The sequence below is a fragment of the Pistacia vera genome, unplaced genomic scaffold (genome assembly GCF_008641045.1).
Source record: "Pistacia vera cultivar Batoury unplaced genomic scaffold, PisVer_v2 Contig312, whole genome shotgun sequence".
NCBI classification, from domain to species: Eukaryota; Viridiplantae; Streptophyta; class Magnoliopsida; order Sapindales; family Anacardiaceae; genus Pistacia; species Pistacia vera.
Window position 1 is genome coordinate 111046 of NW_022196127.1, and position 14838 is coordinate 125883.

The following is a 14838-nucleotide window of genomic DNA, read 5'->3' on the forward strand; positions in this document are numbered from 1 at the left end:
AAAAAAAAAAGGGTTTTATAACACTTTCCTACTCTCATACTTTTAAAATACTACTTTAATACTCAAAGCATAATTTTGTTAGTAATTTTTGTTGTGAGGAAATGCAAAATGGTCAAAAGTCCGTTATAAGTGAAAGCAAAATGGCTAATAAACATTTTGACTGCCAAAGAAGAAGAAAAGAAAAGGGGGACAATGCTTGTTAGCAGTGTCGTAGCCGATAATTTTTACCTTTTTTTGACCGATCCTAGTGTTCAAAATCATTTCCGAGATCACCCAAAGAATCCCCATCACCTCTTTTACAAAGTCCAAGCCTCCATTTGTTGTCATCAGTCACCATTTCCTACCACCACCTCCATTCACACGGCTGAATCTTCAAGCTAGATTTCTAATCGATTTCTTTACCAGAAATCCCCCCAGAAACCACCATCACACTCCCCACAGCCCACTCTACAAAATCCTTACCTCCACCACCATCCCTGACTCGCTGATTGCCAGTCGTGCATCGTGCGATCTTTCAACTTCCAGGCCGATTTCCGATCGTTTCCAGTGTTGGAAATCCACCATGAAACTACCACCAGAATCCTTATCCTCCCCTTTCCAAAATTCCTAACAAGCTAGACTCCATTTGCTTGCCGATCGTCGCCGTCCTCTTCCTAAGGTCTCGTTTGAATGATAAATTTGGGGTGTGTTTGATTGATGAAATTAAGCAAGATCGAAGGTTGATTTGCCAATTGCAAACTGTTCGCTGTTCTCATTTCACTGTTCGTCATTCTCTCTTTTCCCCAATGTCAGTGGTGAGAGAAGGATATTTTCGTCTTTATAATGAAAATCACTGTATTTTCTAGCTAAACCAGAGATAAACATAATATTTGCGTACTAAAGCGGTATTTTAAAAGTCTAAGGGTGGGAAAGTATCATTATGTTTTTTTTGGTGGGAAAAAGTCATCAACTCAATCTTAAACCTTATACACCAACTTAGTGATAGTGATTTCTTAACATTTAATTTGGCCCGCGCGCGCAGGTTGTGGGACACTAAAACTGCACCTGACCTGCATTTTGATCGAGTGCAAAGATCTACACTCACCCCGCATTTGTTCCCTAGATTTCCGGGTTTTTAACCACCCATATTTTACAGGTCAATCTGGACACTCCAATTCGTACAAGTTAAAATGCCATCCCTTAAATTTGACAAGTTATTGTACTTATTTCATTGTGGCTTTGTATCTCAATCTATGATTATTCGGTAGTTAATTTGATAAATTATTTTACTTATCTCGTGGTTCTATAGTTAAGGAGAAATTGCTAAATAAAGTAATACATTTCTAAATCCCTAACTTTATATTTTGATTTCGCAAGTAATTCAATCTTTAAATTTGAGATTCCAATCTTATATTGGTGGCATCAATAAATAAAGATAAATTTTGAATTGGAATATCATCTAACAGCTTTACACTTATGGAATGACGAAAATATCCATATACTACAAATGAGGAATAAAATCTAAGGGGTATTCTAGTCAATCTACTGTCCTCTCACCGGGTCACCCCAAACAGCTCAACGGCTCCTTTCAAAAGGAAGCTCTTTCTGAAATTCCCCAAATCTGTTCCTTCCTTCTTCTCAGAGCAATTGCTTTGCTCTATCTCACACTCAAAGCATATCTCCATCACTTATATACAACCAGCCATGCTCACTCTTCACCAACCAAAACCAAACACAAACAACACTGACACCAACCCGCTCACGCTGAGTGCAGTTTCCACTCTGTCCGAGTGGTCCGAGTCGTTGCGAGTTCCGGTGAAGTCCTGACGCGGTCGACGAAGATGAATCGAAAACGGAAGAAGTCGGTGCGCCTGCAGATTGAAGACAGCTCACTGATGATGGACAGTGAGCTTGTGCCCTCGTCCTTGGCTGAGATTGCTCCCATTCTTCGTGCGGCTAATTGTATCCAAGAAGAAAACCCTAGAGTTGCTTATCTCTGTTAGTTCTTTTTCTTTTCTTCTTTAAATATCAGTTTACAGAGATTTATCTGTTTGTGTGTATTTAAGTGCAAATGTTGGGTAAAACATTTTTTAAGAATTTCTTTCATTGTGTTGCTGCAAATCTATCTCATGTTCAGCAATATCTATGAGCAATCTACAATTTAAAAAAAAATTAGGGAAATCCAATCAATGCCAAGAGTTAACTTATTCACTTATAAATGGGTGTGTCTGTTTGCACGTATAAAATGTTTTTATGTATTTTTTTTTAAGTGGACAACACTAAAAGTTTAAAGAATAATACTTTGCGTGCTAACGGATTTTACTAACCAGTGTACTAACCTTTGTTAAAATCACACATAGTATCCGTACTATGCGTGTGGTACCCGTACTATGCTTTAATTTAGTACACTGGTTAGTAAAATCCATTAGTACGCATAGCATTACTCAAGTTTAAAATTACTTTAGTTTTTTATTTTAAACTCCTATCAACGAATCTTTTGGTTTTTATTGTACTTTTAATTGACATAAGCACTACCTATATTAAATTTATGAAGATATATGAAATAAAAAAAATATAAATGTCAAAATTTTAAGAGTGGTGAGTGTAATTGACATGGGTGTCGAGAATGCATATCGGCTCACCCTATATATAGACATTAAACTACAAAACTCACTATTTGAATAAAAGCATCCCAGAAATTACTACTTTTTCTGAAAAGCTCTTTGTTGATATAATTGTTTGTTATTATTTCCTCTTTTATTGCTTTGAAGAAGTCTAATGCCTGATAAGTATTGGATTTTACGTGTCCTGCAATGATATTTTATCTAAAAAGTCACTATTAAGTCAAAAAGCAAACACCATCACATGTTTGAATGACTTAAGTTATATTCAGACTTAAAAGTTGAAAAAACAAACAAGTCTTTTTATAGACTATAATTGCTATTAATTGTCTATGACAAGTGTACTAGAAGCATGCTTCTTGTTGTTGGTGGGTAATTTGCTTTACTTTGATCTCACTGTATTTCTTTCTACTAGGCCGCTTCCATGCATTTGAAAAGGCTCATAGTATGGATCCAACATCAGGTCGACGTGGTGCTCGACAATTTAAGACAAAACTGTTGCATAGACTTGAGAAGGTCCACCTAAAAGTTACCAGTGGTTTTTATGATTGTTCTTTTCTTTCTTCATTGAATAATAGTCTTTCTTTGGGGAATTTATGTTATTTTTCCATGCTTGATTTATTGTCTAAATGATTTTTATGATTGTTGATATATATTTATAGTAGTTTAGAAAACCCACTTATGTCAACTCCTTTAACTTCCCCTGTGAAAATTTTCTCTATCTTCAATCTTCAAACCCAAAACCGGCAATTGGCCTTTGGGTATTGATTGAACCTTGATAACCAAATTGAATTTCAAATAGCAATTAGACCCCAACAAGCTGATATGCCCACACCTCAACCCAGTTGATTTACAAATGTCTCTTAGACAAGTGTAGGCCAGTATAATCTACTCTTAAGGTATCCTAAGTGGTCAATAGAAAATTAAAAAATCCAAAATCTTTCTCGATGAGTAGATGCACAAATATTAGCCCAACCTCTCTCACTCGAAACAAAACTTACAAGAAATTAGCTTAACTAAGAGTAAAGTTGAAATATTAACAAATTACTCTAGTATAGTAACTTTGTTTCCTAGCATTAGGAAAAAAAAAAAAAAAAAGTACTAACCATATTGAAGCTAAAGCCTTTGCCTAAGCACTTTTTGAAATGACTATAACAAATTCTAAGGTTGTGAAAGTAAAAAAAAAAAAAAAAAAAGGAGCTAGAGAAGGATTTATTGGAGAAACCCGAAAAACTTGTTGATTGAAAGTTTTTCAAAAATATGGAAACATATGAATGTCCGCGTATGTCATAGATCGACATCTGAGTGTGATGTGGCAAAACTAGCCTTTACACTTAAAATTGTCATGAGTAACCTGTTGGAGAATCATGTGGATTGTCATGTACTGGCGGACATTTGAATGCCTAGAAATGAAAATCCCAATGTTTGCTTGTAAAAATGCAAGCCCTTGGGTCCCAAATGAATGATGCAAATGGATGGCGAGACAAATGTTGGTCACTTAAGGATTTTAGAAAATTAAATCTAAGTCATTTTCCATCCTATTCCAAAAGCATTTGGCAATTTTGAAATTAAATATACAAGACTTGAGCTTTACAAAGTTAAAATCAATATTACAAACATGCAAACGGTTAGCTTTACAAAGTATTTATGCAAATCAATCCTAAAAAAGTGTGCATGTCTTGATCTTGAATTTCCAATCTCCACTTTGAATGCTTCATAACAGCTTTTGATTATCTCTACCATTGATTGTTATCTTATTCATTCTCTAAGCTTATGCTTCATGAACTAAGTGACTAATAGTTTTTGCCACATCTTATTACTTTCCAGGCTCAATATTGAAACTGTAATGTAGCAATGTATCTCAATTCCAAAAAATAATTTAGAACATCCTAAATTTTTCTTGGTTACAGGAAGAAGAGGAGACAATACGCCAGCTTGCAAGAAACGATCCAAGAGAAATCCAGTTGTATTATCAGATTTTCTGTGAGAACTATATCAATAAAGTTGCACATACCAAAAAGCTGTAAGGGTTGACTTTGAATTATTGACTTGCCAATTTAGTATTTATTGTCTTATTCTTTTTGGTTTTTGCTTAATATTGAAGGGATGAGATGGCCAAAATTTGGCAGATTGCGACAATATTGTATGATGTGGTGAAAACTGTGGTGCCTTCTGCAAAAATTGATGATAAGGTTCGATTTGTATAACATCAGTACTGTGATAATTTTTTTAAAAGTGCATGGTTGCATCTGGAAGTTCTAAAGTAGTGGATGTACAACTGATTTGTAACTACAGACGCGCAAGTATGCTGAGGATGTTTGGAGCAAAAGGGAACAATTTGAACAATATAACATTCTTCCACTGAATGCCACTTGTGCTAAATCAGCAATTATGGAACTTCCTGAGGTTGCTTATCTGCAGTATTTACTTATCTTGGTTTCACTTGTGCTCCTTAAATATTCCCTATCATCACTTCTTTCTCTTTTGGAAATATAGATCAAAGCTGCACTTTATGCTCTCCGTAATATGCAAAAGCTTCCCAGGTGTAGAGTTCATTCGACACCCAAAGTTCCTGGTGCCTTGCCTGATGAGAGGGATAAACCTGTTGTCGACATACTTGATTGGCTTTCTCAAATTTTTGGGTTTCAGGTATATTGTGCTTTGAATTCCTACTTCCCTTCTTTGTCTATCTGCATCTCACATGCCATAGGCTTTGGGTAATTTATTACTAAGCTGACATTGCACCCAATCCACTGTATAGGTTGTTCATTTTGAAAAATTGATGAAAAATTTCAGACTTTAATTTTCAATTTCACAAGGTCATACAGCTAGTTATACACAATGTCACTAGTAACTACCCCATCCCTTTTCTTCCAAACTTTGAATTTATGAGTTGGACAATGTTTTTATCTAAAATCAGGAAGAAAAAACCTAGTAATTTTTATTATTGTGTTCTACTTTAGAATAGGTTATAGGCTTACAGCAGTCTAGTTATATAGACTCTATTTGGATATCCTGATTACTCTTAGGTCCAGGATTATCCCTTTATTCAAACAGATAAAACTAAGATAAATCCTAAGTTTAAAAACCCCCTACTATCCTTATCAAGAACTTCTACACTCCCCCTCAAGCTGATGAAAAAATATTTAGCATTCCTAACTTAGAAACAAGATTGTTAAAATTCTGTCTAGACAATCCTTTTATAAGAATGTCGTAGTCTGTTGGCTAGTAGGTATGTAGATAACACAGAACAACTTGTCCTCAATCTTCTCTTTAATAAAGTGCCTATCAATCTCCACATGCTTGGTTCTATCATGATGTATTGGATTATGTGCAATCCCAATTACAGCCTTGTTATCACAATAGAGCTTCATAGGATCTTCACTCTTGATTTCTAGTTCTGCCTAGAGTCGTTTTAGCCATATCAGCTTGCAAATACCTTGTGCCATTGCCCAAAATTCAGCTTCTGCACTGCTCCTTGCAACCATAGCTTGCTTCTCCAAGTTATTAGATTTCCCCAAACGAAGGTACCATACCTTGAAGTTGACCTTCTATCACTCGATGAACTTGCCCAGTCTGCTTCTGTGAATGCCTCCACCTTTCTTTCATTAGTTTTCTCAAAAAAAAGTCCTTTCCCAGGTGTCATCTTCATGTATCTTAAGATTCTATTTACAACTTCAAGATGCTTCTCCTATGGGTTTTGCATGTGTTGGCTTACCACACTTATAGAGAAGGCTATGTCAGGCCTTGTATGGGCCAAGTATATTAGCCTTCCAACCAGTCTAATACCTGCTGTCCTGGTCAAACTTCACATTTGGTTCAATAGGAGTTTTAGCATGCCTACACCATAACATTCCAGTATCTTTTAACAGATCCAAAATATATTTTCTTTGAGAAACAGAGATTCCCTTCTAACTCCTGATAGCCTCCATCCCTAATAAATATCTCAATCGCCCCAGATCCTTTATCTCAAACTCCTTGGCAAGAACCTTTTTTACCATCTCCATTTCTTCCAGATTGTTTTCTACAAGAACAATATAATCTACATATACTATTAAGACAGTAATCTTACTTCCATTATTCTTGAAAAACAAAGATGATCAGTCTAACCTTGTGTGATCCCATAACTTCTAATAGCCTTGGTAAATTTTTTAAACCAGGCCCTAGGAGACTGTTTTAAGTCATATAAGGATTTCTTTAGCTTACAAACCTTCATTCCTATCTGATTACCTGCAAAACTTGGTGGCAACTCCATATACACCTTTTCTGCCAGGTCACCATTCAAGAAAACATTCTTTACATCTAGCTGTTGCAAGGGCCAGCCTAAGTTTGTAGCTAGGGAAAGGAGAACTCGAATAGTATTCAGCTTGGCTATGGGGGCAAAGGTTTCCTGGTAATCTATTTCATAGGTTTGTGTGAATCCTTTAGCTACCAACTTTGCCTTTTATCTCTCAACTGAACCATCTGCCTTATATTTTACTGTAAACACCCATTTACAGCCCACAATAGTCTTCCTCTCAAGTAAGCTCACCAATTCTCATGTTCCATTTTTTTCTCAAGGGCCTTCATCTCTTCTATTACAGCTTCGCTCCATTTAGGATCATCGAATGCTTCATATATTGACTTAGGAACCTCTATGGTTGAGAGATTAGCAGCAAACAATTGACAATCAACAGATAGATTATTTTAAGACACAAAATGAGAAATAGGATCTAGAGTAGAAGACCTAACCCCTTTCCTAAGACCTATAGGAAGATCAACATTCAACTCAGACTCACTAGGAGGCAAAATTTTTGTACCTGAAGGCTGTGATTTATTGACTTCTTTCGGTTGGGATGACTGGCCATGCAGATCGTCGGAAGGATTCTCATTGTCTTGATAAGTAGGTTTCCAAGAATAAACTAAGGTCTGGTTGATTTAGCCTAGTCAAACCTCCATTTTTCTTCATATGTTCTTGAGTCAAAGTGTCAAAATTCTCTTCTGCTATAGGGTTTTCAAGATTTTTTGTTTTGATAGAATATGACTGGTGAGAGGATGGATTTGAGTTAAAGTGGAGTTTTGATTCAGAGGTCTTGGAGTGGATGTAGGATTCTGAGTAGATGTAAAGTGTCTGACTTGCTGTAGGATTAGGATTCTGAGTAGATGTAGGAGTTTGACTTGCGGTAGGATTCTGACTTTTGGGAAATGTTATTTCCCAAACACTATCTTCATTATCAATCTGTGAGTTCTCCCCTTGAAGAGAGGGTTTGGGAAAATAAGGTTGTGACTAAAAAAGTCGCATCTTTAGAGACAAACAATTTCTTCCTTATAGGACATTAACACTTATATCCTTGTTGAGTGAGAGACTACCCTACAAACACACCTTAATGGCCTTAGGATCTAACTTGCCTCTGTTATGAGAGTGAACATGAACAGAGGCAATACGCCCAAAGACTTTCAAAGGCAGAGAGTTTAAGACTCTAAAATCAGGGAATGTCTGAAGAAAAATGGAGAGAGGCGTATGAAACTCTAAAATCTTAGTAGGCAAGTGATTTATCAAATAAGTTGTTGCCTCCCCCCATAAATAATTAGGCACGCTTATGGTGAACATAAGTGCTCGGGCAACGTCTAAAAGGTGCCTATTTTTCTTTTCCATAATACCATTCTGTTGTGGGGTATCTACAAAAGAACTTTGGTGTATTATTCCATGACCGAGTAGATAGTTTCCTAGGCTAGAATGGAAGTACTCTCTACCATTATCTGTTCTTAAGACTTGAATATGTGTGTGAAACTGATTCTTAACCATGTAATGAAAATTTTGGAAGACTCTACCTGTTTCAGATTTTTCTTTCATAAGATAAACCCAACATAGTATAGTGTGATCATTAATGAAAGTAATAAACCATTTTGATCTAACAATTTTTTTAACTCTAGATGATCCCCAAATATCACTATGAATTGTAGAAAATGGCCTAGAACTCTTGTATTGATTAGTTGGAAATATTGATTTGGTATGTTTTGCAATTTGGCAGATTTCATACTCAAATAGTACTAGATTTTTATTTCTAAATAACACTAGAAACAATCTTTGTAAATAAGGGAAACTAGGGTGACCTAATTGATGATGCCAAAACATTACTTCTGAATTACTGGACATAGAGACAGAATTACACCTAGATGTTATAGCTTGATTATTCTCAGAATCCTTAACATCAAAATAGTAGAGTTCTCCTCATTTTCTAGCATTGCCAATCATCCTGCCCGAGAGAGAGTCCTGAAATTCACAATGAGAAGAAGAAAAATTAACTACACAGTTTAAGACCTTAGTCAATTTGCTAATATAGAGGAGATTACAAGCCAGATTAGGCACATGAGGGAAAGATTGTAGACAAAGATTTTCAGACAATTTGATAGTCCCTTTACCAACTACTTTTGATAGATGCTATAGCTTGATTATTCTCAGAATCCTTGACATCAAAATAGTAGAGTTCTCCTCCTTCTCTAGCATTGCCAATCATTCTGCCCGAGAGAGAGTCCTAAAATTCACAATGAGAAGAAGAATAATTAACCACACAATTTAAGTCCTTAGTCAATTTGCTAATATAGAGGAGATTACAAGTCAGATTAGGCACATGAAGGACAGATCGTGGACAAAGATTTTCAGACAATTTGATGGTTCCTTTACCAACTACTTTTGATAAAGAACCATTAGCTGTTCTAACCTTTAGATTACCTTAACATGAGCTGTAGGATACTAACACACTTGAGTTACTTGAGATATGATCCATGGCCCTTGGATCTATAACCCAAGAATTGGTTGTTCCTATACTAGTATGCAAAGCTGTGAGGGAATTATTAGTCTTAGCGAATGAACAAGAGCGATCAGAGGAACCAAAGTTGGACTGATTGAATAATTCTTGTAAGTGTTCCAATTGTTCTTTGCTGAATGGTACATACCTTGGATGATCTCCAAATTCTTCTATCCCAGCATGAAATCCCTTGCCGCCGGCCTTATTAATCTTCCAATTGGTTGGCCTGCCATGTAGTTTCCAGCAGGTAACCTTGGTATGCTTTGGCCGATGACAATACTCACACCAGATATTCTCCTTTTCTCCTCGTTTTTGCATCCTCTGCTTTCCATCAGACCTAGTATGATTTGTCCCGACCCTTTGAAACCAAAGCTGAAGATTTTGATGGTGTGCTTAAACTACTGGATCCTACTAATTCACCCATCATTACTTTCCCCCTACTTTCTTCTCTTCTAACCTCTGCAAATACTTCCCTTATAGAAGGTAGAGATTCTTCTCCCAAAACCCTACTCCTTACTTCATCTAGTTCCTTATTCAAACTTACAAGGAACTCAATACCCTCTCTTTTTCTAACATTTTTGTGTATTTGGTAGTATCCTGAGAACAACTCCAGTCTGCTTCAAAGAACAAGTCCAGCTCCTGGCACAATTTAGCCAAAACGCTATAGTATTGAGTTACAGTCATGTTCCCTTGTTTGGTCTCTCTCAACTGAGACTTCAACTCAAATATCTATGTTGAGTTCCTCACATCAGAGTATGTTTCCTTTGCAACTCTCCAAATATCCTTTGTAGTGGGAAGAAACATGTACAATTGACCAATCTCCTCTTCCATGAAATTGATTAACTATCCCATCACTATACTATTCTTAGCATCCCATTTTAGGTATGTTGGATCATGTTCTTGTGGAGCTTTAATCGTACCAGTCAAGTAGCCTAGTTTACCTCTTCCTCAAACCATCAACTTCACCGCTTGAGACCACGAGACGTAATTCTTTCTATTCAATTTGTGAACACTGATCTGGATGAATTATTATCATTACCTGAAGAAAACTGGACTTTTGGTTGTCCAGATCTCGTATTTGAGGAGGATGGAATTTGATGAGATGAAGGACTGGAGGATGAATCTCAAACAGGTGGAGGACTTTGGCTTTTGCCTTTTCTCTCACCAATCATGGCAGTTTTCACCTTTAGTATTTATAGGCAGAGGAACCTGGCTCTGATACCATGAAATCATGAAGAAAACACTTGATAAGTTTTATTATTGTATTCTACTTTAGCATAGGTTACAGCAGTCTAATTATATAGACTGTATTTGGATATCCTGATAACTCTTAGGTCCAGGATTATCCCTTTATTCAAACAAATAAAACTAAAATAAATCCTAGGTTTAAAAAACCCCTACTATCCTTATCAAGAACATTTATCAATTTAATAAATTTTACGATAGAGAGAACTTGCTTAGCCTCAACTCCAAAACAGATAGGGTTGATTATATGAATTTTTTCTCTGTATGAATTTCATCTCAACTTCTTTTTTATTTCTTTAATTTTGACTGAAAACAAAAGATTTGTGTTACTTAATTTCTTCTCCTGACCTTCTGTGTATTATTACACCTCTATGTTAACATCCTCACGTGGAGAACATGCATGTTATGAATAGGTTATTTTTAGACGGCCTGACACCTTTTAAAAAAAAAGCCTAAAACTCTATCCCTCTTATCTAATGGCATTCTTTTGTTGAATCTTTGTGGGAATTGTAGAAAGCTAATGTAGCAAACCAGAGGGAGCACCTTATACTGCTGCTTGCCAATATGGATGTCAGGAATAAGAATCTTGAAAACTACACCCTGGTAAAGTTCAAGTGGGCTGCTTATTACTTTTTGATTTCTCATACTTTTTCAATTTGTATTACAGCTGCCTTGGTTTTATTCTCATGTCCATATATCAAGGATTAATAATAGCTTGTCACAGATGAGTAGTGGCTCTGTAGCGAAGTTAATGGACAAAATTTTCAAGAATTATTGGTCATGGTGTAATTATTTGCGTTGTGAATCAAATACTAGGTAAGTTTGCTTGTTTAAACATTCGGGTATTGAATATATGAGAAATTTTGTCCTACTGTCTAATATAAGCTGCTGCTTAGATTTTGCATGAGCTAGTTGATTATTTTCACTTTGCAGGATTTGCCTAGGTTCTGACACGCAGCAGCTACAGCTCATCTACATTGGGCTTTTTCTTCTCATTTGGGGTGAAGCTTCAAATATTCGATTTATGCCCGAATGTATTTGCTACATTTTCCATAATGTACGTTCAATTTTCATTTCAACTGAATATCAAGGTTGTTTCTTGACTAGTTGTTAATTATATCATGATTGCTTGGGCTGTGCTTACCTTTTCTCATTTCATCATGAATATTATGATTCCTGGCTTTTTTCTATGGAAAGAGAAATATAAAGCAACTAATTATTATTGTGTAAATTTTCAAGTTTTATTTATAATATGAAAGAGAGAAATACGCATTCCAACTAAATTTTTTTTCTTACGAAGAAAAAAGTTATTGTAGCCTAAAATGTAGATTTACAAATATGCTCATCCTGTTAAACTAGGATTATGGTGTCATATTTAACTTAAAATTTTAATACAGCCGAGCTTGGTTAACATGTGCTGTCTTTATCGTTGATAGTTTCACAATCAGATAAGATTATACCAGAAACAATGCCAATTTTTTTTCACTTGTTTGGTCGCATGGTAGCCAAATACATATTACTTTTCATTTTTCTTGTCTGCAATAAAATTCTTAATTTTCTTGGAAAACCAAACAATTGATCTGGCAATTAATGGCCATAATTAATATTTTATGATGTTATATTATTTCTCTAATTATGATCTCTCTCCTTCTCTCTCTTTCTCTTGGCTTCTACATAACTGAAAGTAACTCTTCCATTTTCCTGGTTTTGAAAGATGGCAAATGCGGTTTATAAAATTCTATTTAGCGATAAAGACACAGATCAAATAGGTGTACGTGATGAAGAATCATTTTTGCACGATGTTATAATTCCTATCTATGAGGTCTTGCGGAAGGTAACTTTTATTTTATTGTAATGCTAATATTATCTGTTCCATGGTTATGACTTCCTAACTGAAAGTTGTTTTTTATTTGGTGAAAAAGGAAGCTAGGAGAAACAAAGGTGGAAAGGCAAGCCATTCAAAATGGAGGAATTATGATGATCTAAATGAGTACTTTTGGTGAGTTTTCTGAATGTAGTCTCTGTTATCATACTTCAGTTGGATGATTATTTACTTGAACACCTTCCTCTCTAACCAAAATATAAACTTTTAGGTCTGAAAAGTGTCTTGGTCTAAAATGGCCAATGGACCTCAAAGCAGACTTTTTTGTACATTCTGATCAAATATTACATGCAAATGAGGTACTGTATATCTTTCTTATTGCCCGTTTCTTAATATATATTTTAATATTTCTTTTACTCGAATAAGTTATTATTTATCAATATTTTAGATTTTTTCTGATATGCTCAACTTATTGTGTGGTTTCTTATGAAGGAACTAGTGTTAGTTAATTGATTTTGAGAATCATATTTTTGAAGAAATTTCTTATAATTAAAAGACGTGAGATAATCTTTACATCTTCATCAAATTTGACAAAGCTTAGTGAGTACCCATAATTGACACTTTATGAAATCTTCACATGCATATTTAAGCATGAAGTTTGTCAAGAAATTCTTGAAAATGGCTGGGGAAAGAATACTTGATTAAAATGCAAATTTCGGTCCACCTGCTCTATGGTCTTCATTTCTTGAAAAATAAGAAAAAATTACAATAAACATATAAGATATAAGGCAGTGGCGTTGAAAGGAAAATAAAATATTTGAAGATTATATTGATTTATTTATGCTGAAGTTAATGGATAAAGAANAGTTAAATTTTCTTGTTTCTTCTTTATTTTCTTTTTTCCCATGTTATTCTTTATTGATGTGATTCTTTTCTAAAATTATTGATCTAATATGAGGTTTTGGTTAACTTTTTGCCAATGCTATAAAGGCAATGTTGAGTTAGTGTGTAGTGGTTCTGTAATTCTCGTAGTCATTTATATTGTTCTACTCTTTATGATTATGTTCATCTGTTTTGCTCATATGATGCTTGACTAGTAGCGATGGTGGTCAGAATGAGTTATTATTTGTGTATGTGATGAACAACCAAGAGGGCTAGTATACTGTAGGAAGAGCTGGGGTAAAAAGAAAAGGAATAATTGTTGACATTTGTGCGTAAAAGGTTGAGTTTGTTAGAAAGGATAGATGGCTTGTTAGGAGTGGATATAGGGGAATTCGGTTAGGAGCACAAAAGGTGCCAGGAGAGAATAAAAACGAAGAGGGGAGAGAAAGAGGGATAGGGAAGGCAAAAGTAAATTGGAAGGGAGGTGACTGACCCTCGAAGTCAATATTTAGTGGAGGTGATTGACCCCCGAAGTCAGCCTTTAGTTTACCATTTTCTTAGTGTAGTAGTTGTTTGCGTATTGAGTACTGATTGAACCTGGCTACTGGTTGTATTTGCACTGGTTGTAAGGTTCTGTTTGTTATTAATACAACTGAGTATTTTCTTATTAATTATGAGTGTTGGTTGTGTGTTGTGGAATTGTTTGTTGGTGTTGTTAGTAGTTTTTGCAGGTCAGGTTCTATCAATTGGTATCAGGGCCCTGTCATCTGGGTAATGATCTTGACAAGGATGGATGCAAGAATGAATAAGTTGAGAGAGAAATTGGTATCAGAGAATGTTTAGTGGAGTTGCAGTCTTGGGTGCGACGGAAAGATGAGATAGAAATTGGTAGGGCAGAGATGCGATTAGGGAAGAATGTACAATCTCACCAAGAAGAAAACCCAAGCGGAGCCAGTGGGTCTGGGAACAGTGGCCACAGCTGTAGTGAAATGGGGGGACGAAAATTGGAGATGCCGATATTTTTCGGTGAAGATCCTTACGGGTGGATCTTTAGAGTAGAGCGTTACTTCAGTCTCAGTGGGATATCGGAGGAAGGAAAATTAACGGTGGCAACCATTTGTATGGAAGGTGAAGCTATAAACTGGTTCCAGTGGACTGAATCCAAAAATCCGGCAAGTTCGTGGGCTATGTTTAAGTTAGCACTATTGCAACGTTTTAATGGATCACAAGAACTTAACCCATATGAATCCTTAATGGCAGTAAAGCAAAATGGTTCAGTCATGGAGTTTCGTCGCCAATTTGAAGCAGTAGCAGCGTTGTTGGTGGGGGAGAAAGAAGAAATATTGCAGGCTGCTTTTGTGAATGGGCTGAAGGTGGAGATTAGGGCTGAAGTCAGATTGGCCTAACGAAATTCTTTAACCCAAATAATGGAATTGGCCCAACGAATAGAAGACAAAAATCGGGTTTTAGAAAAAGCCCAAGTGGGAGCCCACAAGACCTC

General features: G+C 35.7%; 1 protein-coding gene across 1 annotated transcript; it reads left to right on the top strand.

The window, feature by feature from the left end:
* The first annotated feature begins 1609 nt into the window (after window positions 1–1609).
* On the top strand, window positions 1610–14146 carry LOC116136402 (callose synthase 7-like). Its single transcript, XM_031422123.1, has 13 exons — window positions 1610–1977; window positions 3016–3116; window positions 4511–4623; window positions 4705–4792; window positions 4896–5006; window positions 5097–5249; window positions 11147–11236; window positions 11358–11449; window positions 11567–11690; window positions 12348–12467; window positions 12556–12632; window positions 12727–12814; window positions 14069–14146. Exons 1-13 carry the CDS (start codon window positions 1821–1823, stop codon window positions 14144–14146), a joined length of 1392 nt encoding a protein of 463 aa, XP_031277983.1. The 5' UTR covers window positions 1610–1820.
* Window positions 14147–14838: the final 692 nt, after the last annotated feature.